The sequence below is a fragment of the Stereum hirsutum genome (genome assembly GCF_000264905.1).
Source record: "Stereum hirsutum FP-91666 SS1 unplaced genomic scaffold STEHIscaffold_20, whole genome shotgun sequence".
NCBI lineage: Eukaryota > Fungi > Basidiomycota > Agaricomycetes > Russulales > Stereaceae > Stereum > Stereum hirsutum.
Window position 1 is genome coordinate 763,688 of NW_006763150.1, and position 16,392 is coordinate 780,079.

The 16,392-nt window shown below is 53.2% G+C and overlaps 5 protein-coding genes across 5 annotated transcripts; 3 read left to right on the forward strand and 2 right to left on the reverse strand.

Annotated features, from left to right (window-relative positions):
- Nucleotides 1-109: 109 nt before the first annotated feature.
- Nucleotides 110-2,676, reverse strand: STEHIDRAFT_126002 (PLP-dependent transferase). The gene is made up of 14 exons (XM_007310528.1): nt 2,533-2,676; nt 2,422-2,432; nt 2,335-2,343; nt 2,245-2,275; nt 2,031-2,116; nt 1,900-1,969; nt 1,770-1,849; nt 1,552-1,688; nt 1,285-1,493; nt 1,170-1,222; nt 870-1,110; nt 702-795; nt 615-633; nt 110-505 (listed from the first exon to the last, which is right to left on the reverse strand). The coding sequence occupies exons 1-14, from the start codon at nt 2,554-2,556 to the stop codon at nt 403-405; spliced, it is 1,167 nt and encodes a 388-aa protein (XP_007310590.1). The 5' UTR covers nt 2,557-2,676; the 3' UTR covers nt 110-402.
- Nucleotides 2,677-3,198: 522 nt separating this feature from the next.
- On the reverse strand, nt 3,199-5,932 carry STEHIDRAFT_68377 (WD40 repeat-like protein; the record flags this gene model as incomplete). The annotated part of the gene is made up of 10 exons (XM_007310342.1): nt 3,199-3,465; nt 3,533-4,015; nt 4,130-4,387; nt 4,464-4,586; nt 4,642-4,741; nt 4,806-4,950; nt 5,029-5,218; nt 5,297-5,366; nt 5,436-5,730; nt 5,818-5,932. The coding sequence occupies 10 exons, from the start codon at nt 5,930-5,932 to the stop codon at nt 3,199-3,201; spliced, it is 2,046 nt and encodes a 681-aa protein (XP_007310404.1).
- Nucleotides 5,933-6,216: 284 nt separating this feature from the next.
- STEHIDRAFT_68228 (uncharacterized protein) lies at nt 6,217-8,478 on the forward strand (the record flags this gene model as incomplete). Its single annotated transcript, XM_007310333.1, has 6 exons — nt 6,217-6,571; nt 6,930-7,148; nt 7,290-7,408; nt 7,702-7,937; nt 8,112-8,247; nt 8,338-8,478. The coding sequence occupies 6 exons, from the start codon at nt 6,217-6,219 to the stop codon at nt 8,476-8,478; spliced, it is 1,206 nt and encodes a 401-aa protein (XP_007310395.1).
- Nucleotides 8,479-8,719: 241 nt separating this feature from the next.
- Nucleotides 8,720-13,024, forward strand: STEHIDRAFT_126004 (uncharacterized protein). Its single transcript, XM_007310529.1, has 10 exons — nt 8,720-9,292; nt 9,386-9,902; nt 9,984-10,547; nt 10,622-11,215; nt 11,517-11,794; nt 11,895-11,942; nt 12,100-12,137; nt 12,211-12,334; nt 12,402-12,508; nt 12,567-13,024. Exons 1-10 carry the CDS (start codon nt 9,135-9,137, stop codon nt 12,659-12,661), a joined length of 2,523 nt encoding a protein of 840 aa, XP_007310591.1. The 5' UTR covers nt 8,720-9,134; the 3' UTR covers nt 12,662-13,024.
- Nucleotides 13,025-13,340: 316 nt separating this feature from the next.
- Nucleotides 13,341-16,363, forward strand: STEHIDRAFT_87498 (DUF803-domain-containing protein). The gene is made up of 10 exons (XM_007310530.1): nt 13,341-13,609; nt 13,683-13,848; nt 13,909-13,937; nt 13,991-14,371; nt 14,429-14,480; nt 14,543-14,590; nt 14,660-14,665; nt 14,730-14,749; nt 14,809-15,160; nt 15,224-16,363. Exons 1-10 carry the CDS (start codon nt 13,559-13,561, stop codon nt 16,084-16,086), a joined length of 1,968 nt encoding a protein of 655 aa, XP_007310592.1. The 5' UTR covers nt 13,341-13,558; the 3' UTR covers nt 16,087-16,363.
- The last annotated feature ends 29 nt before the right edge of the window (nt 16,364-16,392 follow it).

Here is a 16,392-nt window from a genome sequence, read left to right on the forward strand (position 1 = left end):
AGCTGAGTATAGACGCGTATTCCTCTTCAGCATGGGCTTGACACGCTGATCGCAGCTACAAGCCTACGACTCACTGTGGCCCCAGAAAGGACATGCAAAATGATGCCCAGATATTTTCACATTGCTCTATCATGGTACCTTTTACATCGATGTGCGACTTAGTCAGACAATATTAGGAATATCGCAAACGCTTGCTTGTTGATGAGCTGATTGGTGATACCGACCGGTACCACACCGATTTTCTCAGAGCTTCGAATGCTGAACCTGAACGATGGGTGATGATACAACACTCAGTACACTTCAACACAGCTCTCTCCTACCGCCAAACTGGTTTAAAACCGACACTTCCGTTGTGATGTGTTGTGATAGAAAAAGGAAAAAGGAAACGAAATAAGTAATGTGTCATGCCTTCTTGCTCGTCACCTCCTCGACGACTTCTTTCATCACGCTCACGATCTTGTCGATATCGCCTCTTTCGCTGTTCACGACCGTCGTGCCCATGTGCCTGTGTAATAGGTGGAGTTAGACGGGATGAGTCAGGTACAGTGGCGTTTGTCGGGTATACGCCGGTGGAATAGCATGAAGTGGGGGAAAGGGAGGAAAGAAAAACATACCCTATGCGGAAGTACGCGTCTGAGGAGAAAGGGCATGATGTGGTAAGTTACGGGAGAATAGAGAGGATCCAAAGGGTACACACGCACCTTTCTGGGCACCCAAACCACCGGCGACGACAACACCTTTCTTGAGGAACAGTGGGATCATCTCCGAGGACTTCACTCCGGGCGGGGTATACACCTTTGTCGAGTCATGCAACCAAATTCAGCCTATCTGAACCATTGCATATCATCGAGGTAACGAAAAGAACTTACAGCAGTCATGCCATTAGCGGCCTCCGCCGCATTGACCGGGACGGACTTGAGGCCAAGCTCGGCCGCAGCAGTTTTGACACGCTGGCTGACTTCTTTATGGCGGGCGAACCTCTCTTCGAGCGTAGGAGAGGATTTGAGGAGTTGGGTGAGGGATTGGTGGAAGGCGAAGATGAGGTTGACGGGCGGAGTGGCGAAGTAGGCGGCTCCGCCACCTTCATAGGCTTTCATGATGGGCAACCATCTGCAAAATAACGACACGAATCAGCGAATGATACGTAGAGGCAAAGTGGGTGTAACAACCTTTTCCAGCTGGCATAGAAAGAGGCAACAGGGGTCGACCTGGTTTCAAACACCTATAAAAATACCCACGCTTTAGCCAAAACTGACTATCCAGTCAACAATACAGCAGTCACACCTTCATGGCTTGCTGGCTAGCAATAATGACACTCAATCCGGGGGGTGCACCGAGACCCTTCTGGCTTGCAGACATGACCACATCGATCCCCCAGTCTTCCATGCGGATCTCTTCGCTGGCCACGGCGCACACGGCGTCCAAGATCACGAGGGTATCAGGCGAGACTTTCTTCACCACCGCTGCTACAGCTTTCGGATCCGAAAGGACAGCTAAATGAATTGGCGTTAAAAGCAATGTTCCGTAGGTGTACTAAGAACCTTAGCGCACCTGTTGACGTGTCGACATGTGTGACAGTGACGAGCTTGTATTTCTTCGATTGCAAGGCCTTTTCGAGCTCCACTAGGCTTGCAGTGGTACCAAAATCAGCGCGGATCTGGTCGACCTTTGCGCCGTAGGTTTGCAAGCTAAAAGTCACGAAGAGCACATTAGCAAGTGTGTGGGCCACAGTGGCGTGTGGCACGCGATAGGGGCACAGGGGCACCTACCAATCTGCGAAGCTATCTCCAAAATAGCCGGTGTTGAGAACGAGGACATCGTCGCCTGCCTCCACAAGGTTCGCTGAAACCTGATCAAAGGTGAGGAAAGAAAGATGGAGAGGATATTTTCCAGACGTACCTGGTCCCAACCAAGGGTACCGGATCCAGAGATCAGGAAAGGCTGACCAGTCTTCGAGAATACTACGTCCCTGCATCCACCAAGTGGTCATGAGCTATTGAAGAAAGTGAAAGGTTTCCGATTGGACGCACCTAGTCATGCGCAAAGCCTCGCCGAAGACAGATGCGAACTCGGGGGCCATGTGCGAGACGGAAGGGTGTGCATTGGCGAATAGGACCTAACGGTGGAGGCACGAAGCCCTTCTGAATGAGTCGTCGGCGTATGGTCCTCTACCAACTAGTAGCATGGCCATAATGGTTGCGACTTTGACGAGGATAATGGGAATAAAATCGGGACTGAAAGTACCTCGTCTGTAACCTCGATTGGGCCTGGGATGCTGGTGATCGAATTGGACTGAGCGCTTTATACAGAGGAAAGTGGGGAGGATGGACGTACACCAAGAGTCTGTTCGTCGGTGACACGTCAACATCCAAAGTTGAAGAACGATCCCTCCAACATGATCTAAAAACGCTAAACACTCACTTATGGGGTGCCTAGAGGAAAGAGATGAACCGCAAGGGATCCGCGATCAGCCATACAACATCCATCTAGATCCAGCCCCTGAACCTAACAATCAGCTGCTTGAACGCTCACCTGCTTGAATTGCTGGGTCGACATAGTGCTATAACTGTGGCTTGCAGATGTACGTCTTTGGTATGGTCTAACGACACGAGAGACGAAAGATCTAGACAGAGAATGGGCTTGGGGGCGTGAGAGGAAGCGGACGGTGGCAGTTGATGGTGGAGGAAGAGAGGGAAGAGGAAGAAGTGGAGGAGATAATAGCGTGCAAGTGCGCTGGAGGGTCCGGAGAGAAGAGAGCATCGTCGAATTTCGCTTTCGGGCCACGGAGTCCCACCCCGTTGCAAATTCGTCCGAGAGATCCTTCACGCACTCGCGAGACTGACACGACAGCAGACTTGGCCCCCGCGCTATAAGTAAAGGCGACAAATATTCACGGGATGTGCGTGTCTACGAGCACGGCGGACGTCCGCTATCATCTCAAGCGTCTCGTTGGACGGAAGGGCGGAAGGGCGCGTGGCGCATCATTCGACTCTACTTTGCTACAACAATTGATCAAACTGTACTCGTCTATCAACTCCTTACCAGATATGTCCGAACAGAACACCCAGTCAAGTTATGGGCGTGAAAGAAACTTTATGGTGAATAAGATTATGTAGAGTGGCCACTATACGGGTATACAATCGTCCAGACCTCCTAAACACGCAATCTAATCCGACCAGCAAGACTTGAAGCTTGACCTCATAGCGGTCGACTCGAAGTCGAACGAGACAGAAGATTCCGCTCGTCTTCAACTACACCGTTCACATGCCCGGAGCCAACGAATCCAGTCGTTGTCTTCTGCAGGTCCAACCACTCTGTCTCTCGAGGGATGGCCATGTCACCGATGTCGTACACGTACAATCTGCCATCACTCCCACCCATGATGGCTCGACGTCCATCCTTATGATCCCACTGCAGCTTGTTGATCGCATGTCCGGGGCTGACGCTCGTCGATACAACGGGAACCTGGTGGTGAAGAAAACAATCAGCCGCCCATCTATCCAATCCTTCGACCAATATTCGGTGAACTCACCTCAGTGTCGATGTTCAAATTCCACAGATCAAACCTACCCGACCCATCCACCGCACCAAACAACGCCGGATGCGCAGGGTGCCACTTCACATCATACACATAATCATCCGCCTCCTCAAAACTATAAATCGGGCCCACACTCGTCGCCTGCGTCGCCGTCACGCTCGTCTTCGCCAGACTCCTCGCCCTCCAAAGCTTAACCGTCCAGTCCACCGAACACGTCAGGAACAGATCTGAGAAATCCACGGGCCCGATGCTGGGGTGGAAGCTCATGCCCATAACGGGCCCAGAGTGACCGCGGTAAACGTCGTACTGGTTTAGTCCTGCTTTGGCGCCGGCGCGGTCGTAGCGGTTGGCTTGATAGAGGTTGCCTTCTTCGGTTCCGACCCAGAATGTGGTGGTTTCGTTGTCGGGGAAGTCGAGGGTCGTGATGGCGACTTCGCCGGTTTTGTTGTGGCCGGCGTGGATAAGCTCGAGCGTTTCCTAAGATGAGACCGCGACCGGAGTCGGAATGGGGAAGGAGAAGCGACGTGGCCGAAAGGAAAGTCAGTCGCTTCATGTGGAGATTGGGTCGGTGCCAAGGCAGAGGAAGCTCACCTGAGGTTGTGCTAGCATGTCAACGAGCCAACTGCAAACCATGCCGTCTGTGCTGCTCGTGATCAGGTTGTGCGCATTCTGCGTGCCTACCATCTGCATCGCGTAAACAGGATGTGTGTGTCCCGCTGCTGAAAGTGGCGTCTTGAGCACTGGCAGATGTTTCGATCGTGTGTCCCATAGCAGAATCTGCCCTGAATATGTTCCTCCGAAGACGAGATTGGGGTGGAAGGGAGAGAAGGTGACTGAGAGAACGTCGGACTGGATGGGGATGGGGTGAGAAGATGTTATGGTATGTTCGACGGAAAATGGAGCGAAGATAGGAGCCTCGACATACCTGTGAATGGAAAACGAACTCAGGTCGTTCGAGGAGGTGCAAATTCCACACGGCGACGATCCCATCTGGCTCATTCAGAGCAGCAGGATTCTTATTGTATGATGCCACACTAAGTTCTGGGAACTATGTCCAGTCATTAATATAAGATACAAGACAAACAATTGGTGATTGAGCGAACCTTTGGCGACCAGTCGACATCCGTTATGGACCTGTTCTTGCAATATCGTTCGTCCCAGAAGGCACATACTTTCTTGACCCGCTTGCCTTCCGAGTCGTCTCTTCAAACGAAGAAATCGTCAGGCCAAATGACAATGGCTCATGAAAAATAGCGGAAGAACATACGTGCCAGTCTCTGCGCCTGTGGTATAATCCTGAATATAGTCGTAACTGTCGTTCAGCGCTCTCTGTACAATTTTTGAAGACTGCTCCACGAAGTTCAAGAACTCTGGCGCGGTGAATATGCTCGTCCGTTCTTCCTCGGTTAGGTCTGCGCCACAGACAAACGACATTGCCGAAAAGTGAATCAGTCCATGAAATTCAAGAAAAGGGTGGGTTATAAACGGACCTCGGATCTCCTGCTCGATCTCCTTGTCAAGTTGTACACTCTCTTCTTCTAACTCTTGCTCTCGTGCTCGTTCCGCGTCTGCTTGTTCACGTTCCCGCAAGACGCGTTCCCGGATCTCTTCTTCGTTCGAGGGTGTGGCGTCGACTTCAAAGTCTGTCGTTTGGATCTCTTTGTTGTACGTTACACGCTCCTAGAGATCCACGGCAATGCGATCATCAAAGTCGCATGAGCGGATGAAGACTTAGCGATACATTGGACAGAGACGTACCCGTTGTGGCAACTCGAACAGTTCTTGCTCGACGTCTATCAAGTCTGGCATGAACCGCGGCGTCATAGTCCTTTATTCGGCATACCATCCATATTAACACAACCCGACTTCAGATATGAATGGGCGATACTAGACTCACCGATCAACAACATTATCCGTTCCCGACTGCGCCAACGTCGTCCCCATACTAACCCTCCCATCCGATCCAAAATCACTTCCTCTACTGACTCTCCCCGAGCCTAATCCCAGCCCCGAGGGCCCCGCTCCGTATCCACCATAACCGACAGATGGTGTCCCAGGGCTCGAAGATATTGGGCTTGCGAGGTCGGGTGTGCGAAGGCGTCGGGGGGAAGGAGAGAGGATACCGCTGCCTTCTGGGCCGACGAGTTGATTAATGAGGGAATCGACATCTCGACGGCCGGCGGTGGGTGCGCCTGCTGAGGCCTTGAAAGCAATGTAATGAGGTGAGATTGGCCGAGGAAAGGATTTATGAAGGAAATAAATGAGGGTTGTGTATATACTTACCTCGGTTGCTCGTCTTTCGAGGTCGTTCTTTTGTCGGTCTGCTCGCGCTTTGCGAAGTTCGGCGAGCTTGAGACGCTTTGCTTCGATCTCTGCTCTCCGTTTGTCTGACATGTTGTGGATATATGAAGCAGGGCCCAGCAGCGAGATGTAAAGCGACAAAGCGGGAGGTCTACGAGTGTTACTAGTGCTTGCTACGCCACAGACGAGTCAAGCACGTGGAGGGAGGCGCGCTGTTGACGCGCTATTTGGCCACACTCGTTCCTTCTTCCTTCGTGAGTGCCACTCACCCACCCCCATAAAAATCCTATGAATCATATCATGGCTCAGACTGACTCTCATATGCATTCCCATTTAGCCTAAAACCAAGAGTCAGATTTATCGTTGACATTGGCATCATGAACCGAGGACGAAGATCTGGTCCTAACAAAGCTGCTGGACGACGAAACGATAATAATCGCATCTACGCTCATCCTCTTCCCCTTCTTTTCACTTCACCTGAACCTATCGGCACTAGCTCTTTTTCTTCACTGCTTGGAAGCCTTGGTCTCGGTGGCTCGAGACTAGAAGTTCTCAACCCGCACTGTGAAGGCGTCTTCGATCCGGCAACACGCTCGGTATGGGTCACGAACGCTAAAGATTCCAGGATCCTGTGGACGAGGGGATTCTTCGGAAAGGGGAACTTGTCGAGGAGCGAGCCTAGCTGGCTTGCGAGGCAGGTGAATGCGAGGAAAGATAGGGCCGCGGGGAAATGTGTGTTCGTCCCATGTTCGCTGTTCATATCCTCCATCTATCCATCCTTGTCCATGTTTTTTCCCTTCGTTCTCTTTTCCATTCACCACCCCTCTGCGCGTGTCCTTTCTACTCCGTCTTCGACTTGTATTCTGCCTTTTGGGGTGTCATCGGTGTTTAATGCATTGTCCTCAATACTCATGCCGTGCCCTTCTTTCTTCTCTCCTTCTTTCTCCACCGCCGGATCCGTGAACTCTTAATGAAATCACCCACGGTTCCTTCCCTCTCCGCCTTCCGACTTCCGACTCCCAACTTCCAAACTTTCTCACTGCTGCAAACAACGACTAACGCCACCACGCCCACCCAAAATAAAAAGCAGCCATGACCTCAGAAGAAGTCACGGCGAAACGCCGTGCGGAACGTAAGCAGTTCAAGGTCGACCGAGCGCGGGCGATCGCACAGGCTGCGGCGGAGGCGGAGGCCGCATTCAGGGAAGGGAGGATAGTTTCGCTCGAGGAGACGAAGGCGAATATACCGTCTGCGGCGACGTGGAAACCTTCGAGCTCTGCGATTACCTCTGCCTCAGTCTCAACCTCCGGTCCATCTACTAATTCAACCGTAATCACGAGCGAGACCTCGAACGCAAAAATTGTGCCCACGGATGGCGAGACTGCCGCTTCCACGGCGGAGGACGCCACAAATATGGGACCTCGGAAGGACGGCCACGGAGGGGCGGAAGGGCTGAATGATGAAGATGAAGCTCCGTTGGAAGACGTGGAACATCTGCAGCTCACCCTCCCCGAGGCGTTCTTCCTCTGTTGGGCATTAGACTGTCTCACCGTGCTCGATCCCAAATCCGTATGTTTTCTCTCTCGCCACCCGTCTGTCCTTCTCATGTCCCGTCCATTTCGCCCATCCGTTCCATCCCGTCCCTTTTTATCTATCACGCCGCCCCCATCTATCCATCTGTTCATCTATCCATCTACGTATTTACACGATGACACGTCTGCGCGTGCCATGTGCGTGTGCGGATAAGAGGGCGAGAGGAGATCCGGCGTAGTCTGCGTGGTGGGGTGTGTCCGGATGTGTATCGCGCTGACGAAGATTCGTTCTCTTGTTCTCCGACCTTGGGACATTTTCGATCCATCCAGATGGAACCGATGACACTCCAAGACATATGGATCGCTTTCCAATCGGCACACCTTCCTTTACCTCTGGGTGTGGGGAGTGTACAGGGACAGGAGACGCTGAGGCCAGACAACCCGTTCCTGATCAACTATGTGTTCCATCATCATTATCGGTCGCTTGGATGGGTGGTGAAGAACGGCATTAAGTTCTGTGTGGATTATTTACTGTATAAGCGCGGGCCTGTGTTTCACCATGCCGAGTGAGTGTTTTCTTATTCTCATTTTTCTCTCGGCCTCTGTTTGTTTGCCCCTTTGTCCTCGTGGCGGCGTCGTGGTGGGAGGTGGTGCAAGACCATCTATCAGCCTGATCATTTGTTCTTGCTTGGCCGACTGCGCGTCCCTGATGACTGACTTTGTTGTATTTTTGTCCTTAGGTTCGCGTTCGTGCTGATGCCGGTGTACGAGGACGAGGAGGACAAGACGAGTTCGCCGTTCAGTCTGCCGAACGTCGAGCCGTTCACTTGGCAGTGGCTGAGCACGGTCAACCGGGTGAACTCGCAGGTGCAGAAGGTGCGTGCTGCGTGTTTTGACATCCTTGTGGCGGAACCGATGAAACTAAACTTTGTCCTTTTTTGCGATGGGTGATGTGTGGCGTTACAGACACTGATATTGGCGTACGTGACGATCCCGGCGAGGAAGAGGATGTCGAAGGAGGTATTGGGGAGTCCTGCTTGTTTTGAGCATTACTCGATTCGGGAGATCGCGCTGAGGAGGTTCATACCGGCGCGTATGAGGGACTGAGGGCGGGTTCAGATGATTAAGTTTCTGTTGTACTTTACCGGAAGTGAGAATGCACGGGACGGTACAATCGTCAAAGCGTGAAGAAATAATAGGCAGAAAGTGAAAGACTCGAGGCGGAAGACAAGGATGAGTGCCGTGTGCCGGGGCTTCGGTGGAGTGCGGGGAGGCCGGGGTCTGCCGACGGGAAGGAAGATGGAGGAGAGAACTTGTTGGTTCACACCGGTCGACTGAACGCACATGCGGACGTTCTCAGCGCCGTGAGCAGCTCTCGAATGTCCTCCCACAACGCACAGCGCGGCCAGCACGCCCTCTACGCCGTCCGCCCCGCCCCTTCCGGCCGCTCCCAGTCCCCAGACGACGACCACTTGCTCCCCATACACCGCCTCTCCCACTGGAACACCCAGCGAGCACAGGACCCCGGCAGCTTCAGTATGCTCGCTGCGACACACAAGCAGTTCGACCCGCAGGACCTGCCCCCGCTCGTCGCCACAGGCTCGCGCCACCCGGCCATGCACAGCGACGACCCGTCCCTCGCCGCGGGAGGTATATCTCCATACCCAGACTCTGCAGCCACAACTTCCAGTGGCCCATTCTCCCCCTCGTCTCCCCCGCTTATAGATCACACTCTGCAGCCGACTGCTCGTCCACCGCCACCCATGGCGCCACAGTCATCCAGCACCTCCTCATCCGCCGCCGCCACAGGCCGTGCCCGCAGAGCACGCAAAGAAAAGCCCTATATCGCACTCGCGGCGGATCAACCGCCGACGACGCAGGGAAAGCCGCGGACGCGAGTCTTCGTCGCCTGTCTCCAATGGTATGTCCGCCCACTTCTTTTGGGCTCGTCTTTGTCGCCTTCGCAACCCCTATTGATCGCTTCGATCTTGCGCCGCCCCCGCCACATGTACAGTCGGAGTCGCAAGATTCGCTGCGACGGCGCAAAACCGGTGTGCCACAACTGCCACACGAGACCGCCGACGGGGTCTACCATGGGCGAGTGTAACTACGATCCTACTCCAAAGCGTAGAGGTCCGGATAAAGTCCAGGGTGCGCGCACGCGGACGACGCATCCTAGAGACGAACAAGGCGAACCACCCAAGCGGAGACGGAGGCGGACGACGACTACAACGGCCCCTGAGCAGCCAGTCGCTCATCTTCCTTCTGAGCTCTTCACCGCTCCGCCACACTCGCAGGGCCCGAGTTCGCACCTGCTCCACTCGCAGACCGCTCTCCCCCTCCCGTCCTTCCCCTCGTTGCAGTCGCACCGGGACGTCGTGACCGACGTGCAGCAGAATCTACTCACTCTCGCCGACGTCAGTCAGAGCCTGTTGGATCAACCTCCACACAATGTTCGATATCCGCCAAGCGCGACCACCTCCGTCTTCTCTCATGCCTTCCCAGGCGCCCCGGTCCATGGCCATCACTCCGTACGTAGTTCATCTACTCTCTTTTCTGCAGTCCATCATCCTCACCGCACTATTGCGCCCGTGCTGCTCTTATCGTCTCAGTCTGACCACCGGCTCCAGAACCAACTAGACTATCCGGCATTCTTCCTGCCCAACTCGTCCGTTCCCGAGGCGTTTATAACGTCCGCGGAAGAGGATGATAGCGAACAGCAGCAGCAAGCGAACCAGGACGGCGCACAACTCGGAGCCGAGCCTTCTGTGCAGTTCTCGCGCAAGTCGTGGTGGGACAACCTGCTCGCGTTCTACGCTTCGTACCACCACAATGGCTCGCAGCAGTTACACCTCACGCAGACGCAGCGTCATGCGAGTTACAGCCAGATCATCACCGACATGCGGATCCTGTTCCAAAAATCGAACTACTGGTTCTCGTTCTTCAACGTCCCCAGGTTCTATAGCAACTTTCTGGACCCGGTGAGGAGGAGCATGATGCAGCCGAGTCTCGTGCTCGCCGTGCTGGCCGTTGCGACGTTTTTGCAGAGCTCGGAGAGTGGGAGGGGAGAGGCGGGGAGGAGGATGGCGATGCGGTTGAGGGACGAGGCGCAGAGTGCGTTGGATGCCAGTGTGCAGGCGAGAAGAATCGACGAGTCGCTTGCGCAGGCGGCTTGGGTGTGTATCTATCTTTTTTCTGACCCCTCTGTTTTTTAAATATTTACATGTCACCCACCTGGCTGCTCTCGTAGATCCTGGCTTTCTTCGAGATATCGGCGCACCCGCATCATCGAGGCGATCGAGTGGCGTCCGCTATGCGTGTGCTGGACTCTATCGTCCGTTCCTTGGCGTTGACATACCTCGACGCTGACGATCCACAGACGTCCAAGTACGCACCTGGCTCGATCCCGACCATCCCCTCCCAATCTTCCACATACGGTACTCCCTCTTCTCAACAATACTTCGCTGGAGCCATGTCCAACGGCTACAATGCCTACAACGCCAACAACAACGGCATGAACCCTCTCGGTCGTAACTCAACAGGCCCGAATCTGACCCACCACAACCACCATAACTCCCTCCCGTCACTCCCTTCCTACCCCACCACCAGTGGTTGCACCTGCGACTCTCTCTCGCTCGGACATCACTGGCCCGAAGCATCCGAACAGACACCGATGTGGGTGTCCTGCCCGGCATGGAACTATGAGTGGAACGAGGGAGAGGTGCGGAAGGAGGAGTGTAGGAGGTTGAGTTGGAGCTGTTTGATGCTGGCGGCGGGGTATTCGAGTTATATGGCGGCGACGAGGGGGAGGACTATTGAGATGTTTATGAATAATCCGAGTAATGTGAGTTTTGTTTCTGGTTCTTGTTGCGTTCTATTTCTTTGAGGAGTATCGGTGTCTCGCGACGCTTGTTGGAGTGCGGAGGACGTTTATGGATGTGTGGTACCGCAGGGGCGGCACGGATCGGGTTCTGTTGGCGAAATACAAATATGGATCTACTCACTGACGCTGACTTTGCCTTCTTTACTTTTTTGCGCGATCGCGTATGCCGTCCCTGCACCCAAATTTCTCGCCTGGCTCCCGGTCCTCAACCTCATCCCGTCGAATATCATCCTCACTGCACCACCACCCCGCCACACCACAGTACGCCCTCCTCTTCCCCGGCGAATCGCTTACCTCGTCACCCTTCACCGTGAGCAACACATCCGGCAAAGAAACCGTCTGGGCGCTCTACCTCCGCGCGGAACTGCTCTGGAATAGCTGTTTGAGGTTAAGATACGATACGTCGGTGAGGGAGGAAGAGAAGGGGGAGAGGGCGATGAAGGTCTGGTTGGAGACGGAGGCGATCGATGCGGCGTTGAATAGGCATTCGTGTGGGGTTGAGAGGGCGTGTTTGTTCATTGGGAGGGAGTATTTGTTTAAGTGAGTAGGAGGGTTTTTGATTTAGGGAGTGGGTGAGCGCACCCGAGACGTCTTCGATGCTGATGGCGGCACTGTGCGTTTTGCCCCTTTTCTGCTATAGCACCCGGATGTGTATCTCGTATGAGTTCCAGAGGTTTATTCCGCAAGTGTACGTCCTCTTCTTTCAGATAAGCCTAACTATCTCCTTGTGCGGGTGATTCGATGCACCCTTCGAGATGACGTGAGGCGGGACGGGTGCAGTCGTAATCTTTAGGGAACTGGCTGGCTGATTCAATTTGCTTTGCTTTGCTTTTTTTGCAATACAGGATTGCTGGCGTGGCTCGAAGGAGGTCGGAAGAATGGTGTAAGTGATATATCCACCGTACCCGACTGTAGCCTGCTGACGGTAATATCTGATTTGGATGTCTGTCGTATAGTGAACGAACAGAAGAAACGGGCGAATCTGTTCACGAGGGCCATGGGCGCCGTTACGGGTAATCGGAACCATGCGCTCGCTGAGAGGCCGTTCTTCGTGTTTTGGTTCATGGGGCAGTTTGCGAGGTTCGTTGGAGCTCCCGTCCGGGGGGTATCGGTGCTGATTTTCCGTTGTCTGTTTTTGTGATCACAGAGCGCTATCGCTTTGGGCGGTCGATCATACGCTTACGATTGCGTTGGATGTGTGCAAGGCGTTCCTCGAGCCGATCAATTTCTTGACGAAGTTGTGGCCTTGTCCGGGTGCGTTTGATGTCTCTCCTTCTCTCTCTCATCTTCGGTTGTACTGACTATGGTGCAGAACAACGGAGGAGGTACGAGCAGCTTGTGGAGCAGCTGCGTATCGCGTGTATGTCTGTCGAGGCGGGCGAGGGCTCCGCTCATAGCAGTTTTTAGGCCGTCGTCGCTTCTGAGTACCTTGTATCTTTATTCCGTCTCTCTTTGGTGTCCAGCGTCGGTGGGTCATTGCTAAAGGACTTTGATTTTATCCTGGTTTATTGCTCCTGTCGTCGTTCCTCTGCTCATCCGTCTGTATGTCGGTTCTTACATCTGTGTATCCATCCATCCACCAAAAGGCACTCACACTATCTCGCACCTAACCACCCCCAATCAAGTCATCGAATCAGAACTTGTACGAATATTGTCCTGTACTCGTAGACATTGTCTTTTGCTCGTTTGTTTTGTCCCTTCGTTTCGTTAATGGGTCATGTCATGTAATTGTTATCCTGTCACTTTTATACACGCGTTCTTGGTGCTGCCGCCTGTAGCAATGTCCTGCAGATGGCAATTCGGAAGCTTTTTATGCTTGTTTTTGTCAGTCAGACCCACAGTTTAACTATAGGCATGGCAAGACGTGTTTGGTTCTTCACCTCCTATTCGTACTGTACGCTTTGACTAACAAAAGCACAGTACGTAGAAATGTGGCCTGACAACGTTGTCCGCAACATCGCATTTTCCCCACTTGGATACTTCTCCGTGATGATGTCACTGATGCAGAGGTAAAAATGTCGTTGTTGTCGTCCTCCAGGTCATGATCTGCAACAATTCTTCTCTGCTTTTTATTATGCGACCGAGGCAGAAAAGGCTCTTGTGGATGTGCGACAATCAGGGAATGGAGAACGGGTGGGTTGCGGGAGCAATGGACAGGTTCGCACGGTTCGATCTAGGGAACGTGCATGATCGAGCCCTCTCTCGCCCCCGTTGGCAGCTGTCCTCCTCCAGGACAGTCGTCCCCAGGGCTCCCCACACGACCTGCTCGCCCTCTGCGCGCCTTTCTCTTGAACGAGCACCATCATGTCTACCTCGCAGCCGTCGCAGTACAGGCCGGTCGGCATCGCCTTGGCCGTATGTCCACTTGCTCGCCTTGCTCGCTTGATATCGTGCTCACGAGTCTCGGAATTCAATGATTTAATATCAGGTCGGGTCTGGGGTATTGATAGGAAGTTCCTTTGTGTTCAAGAAGAAAGGTCTCCTGCAGTCTCAGGCCGGAGGCGAGGCGGGCGAAGGTGTCGCGTATCTCAAGTCGTGGATGTGGTGGATAGGCATGTCGATGATGATCGCTGGCGAGCTCTGTAACTTCGGAGGTGCGTCTGTTTATCTTATTCCCTGCTGCATTATATATTTACACCATTTTGTCCTTGAAGCCTATGCCTTTGTCGAAGCTATTTTGGTTGTACGTTTAAATCGCCTACTGTCGACATGGCACCAGCCTGACTGTTTCTGCAGACGCCTCTCGGAGCCCTCTCGGTCGTCATCTGCGCCATTATGTCTCACATTTTCCTCAAAGAACGTCTGAACTTATTCGGGTGGATCGGTTGCATACAATGCATCATCGGCTCCGTGATCATCGCTCTTAACGGCCCGGAGGAACAATCGGTCTCCACCATTCTTGAATTCAAGAAACTCTTCCTTGCTCCTGGTTTTCTGTCGTATGCCTCCGTGTGCATTGTCATTGCACTCTCCATCATATTTTACTGGGCTCCAAGATATGGCAAGAAGAGTATGCTTTGGTATATCACGGTTTGCTCGCTTATCGGAGGGATAAGTGTCAGTTGTACGCAGGGTTTGGGGGCGTGCATCGTCACCAGTGTGAGAGGAGAAAACCAGGTACGTATGGTTCCTTAGGGTAGTCACTATCTTTATTGATCCTCACGATCCCCATAGTTCAAGAATTGGTTCACCTACTTCGTGCTTGCTTTCGTGGCGATCACTCTTGGTAGGCTGATAACCTCTCTGAAATCTATCCTTTGTCCTTATCATCCACATCCATGCCTTCAGTGACCGAAATCTACTACTTGAATATGGCTCTTGCTTTATTTAACACCGGTCAGTATACAACCTTTCCAACCATAATCTTCAGAGACTGATTCCCTTTTTGGTTGCAACTCCCCGTAGCTATGGGTACGCGTTTGAACACATCTCAACCGTCTCGGAATCAGTCACTGATCTGCGCCTTCGGTTTAAGTCACGCCAACATACTATGTGGTGCGTTCCTACTTCGAAAAGTTGCGGTGTATCTACGGTGTAGCTGACACCTCTTCCAGCTATTCACCTTCTGCACTCTTGTCACCTCCATCATTCTATATCAAGGCCTCAAAGCAAGTGCCGCCCAAATTATTACCATCGTCCTCGCCTTCCTCGTCATCTGCTCCGGCATATTTCTACTGCAAATGTCGCGGGTCGAACCATCGAAACTACAACACATTGACCGTAAATCAACGCTCCTCCTTCAAGCCGCACAACAAGAAGTGAGGCCAGGAGATGGAGACCCCGAGATGGGGCAGATTCTGGATGAGGAGAAGAGGGAGATCGAGGCCACGGAGGATCCGGGGATGGATGCCATCGGAGGAAGGTTCAGTGGGGTTAGCGGATCGGTTGTCCGGGCTAGGAAGCGGAGTACGTTGATTTCATCTTCTTTAGCCTTTTTGCCTATACAACGCTCATTGTACGGGTGTGTAGCGATCATCAGGAAAAGTCACAGTCGTAGCCGGCGGGGCTCGGGGTTCTCTGCTCAAACACCTGCTGCAGGCAACAGCATCGATCTACCCCACGTCAATCGTATCCTTTCCACTGCTAGCTCTCCAAACCGTAATGGCCGTCCCGCCTCAGCGAGCAGCTCAGTTTTCCTGCCTTCTGAGGTCTCGTTCGTCACTAGCACACATCATCACCATCCTCCTCACCCACATCTCACTGGCGAAGAGCCGAGCATGCATCAGCTCCTCTCTGCCGATAGGCTCGTAACCTCCCCAAAGGCTTCGCCCAGCGTCGATCTCAGCGCCGACCAGGATCCGATGGCGAATTCGGACATGACGAAGTCGACGATTACGAGGTTCAACATGCATGAGTGGCCTACGTCGGTCCGGTCGAGTAGGAAGAAGAAGACTTCTGGGACGGGGACGGGGACTACAACGGCTTCGGCGTCTTCGTTACCTCCGCCCTTGCCACAATATATGCCCGCTAATGGACATCCTCCGCCGGCGATGCCGAAACCTGCGCTCGTGTCGAATGTCAATTCACATATCCCTGTGCTCAATCTTCCGACACCTTCACTGCACGTGTCCTCGAGACATCCGTACGGTGGAGACGAGGCTGGGACGGACAGTGGAGTTGAAATCCAAGAAGGGTCGGTGCCGTCGAGACCCAACACTGCTTCAAGATTGGGTTCGCGCCGCGGGATATTAATGGATCAACGACCTGCGACAGCACCGAATCCTCCTAATGCGCGACGATCTCCTTCGCCTTCTCCTCCTCCAACTATCGATGTCGACAACCCAACGCTCGAGAAATCTCCCCTCGGACCGTCAGACGACAAAATAGAATGAATATGAATCGATTCATAACACCTCTTCTCTATCGTATTGCTCGTAACGAATCATCTCTCTCCTCACCGACATATTGACGACCTATCCCATCTTCCTCCTATCCTCGATATCTTGATGATCTAAGACCTGCCTGCCCTTTCGCCTTTCGATGTACATATATACGAATCTGATGTCTACCCTTTCTTGTTGATCGCGCGTTCGTCCTTGATACTCATCCATCTCGCTTGGTGTCATACCCCCACATCGCGCAGTTTGAACCTGTCACTTTACCTGCTACTCTTGTTACCCACAACCTGTTTGTTACCT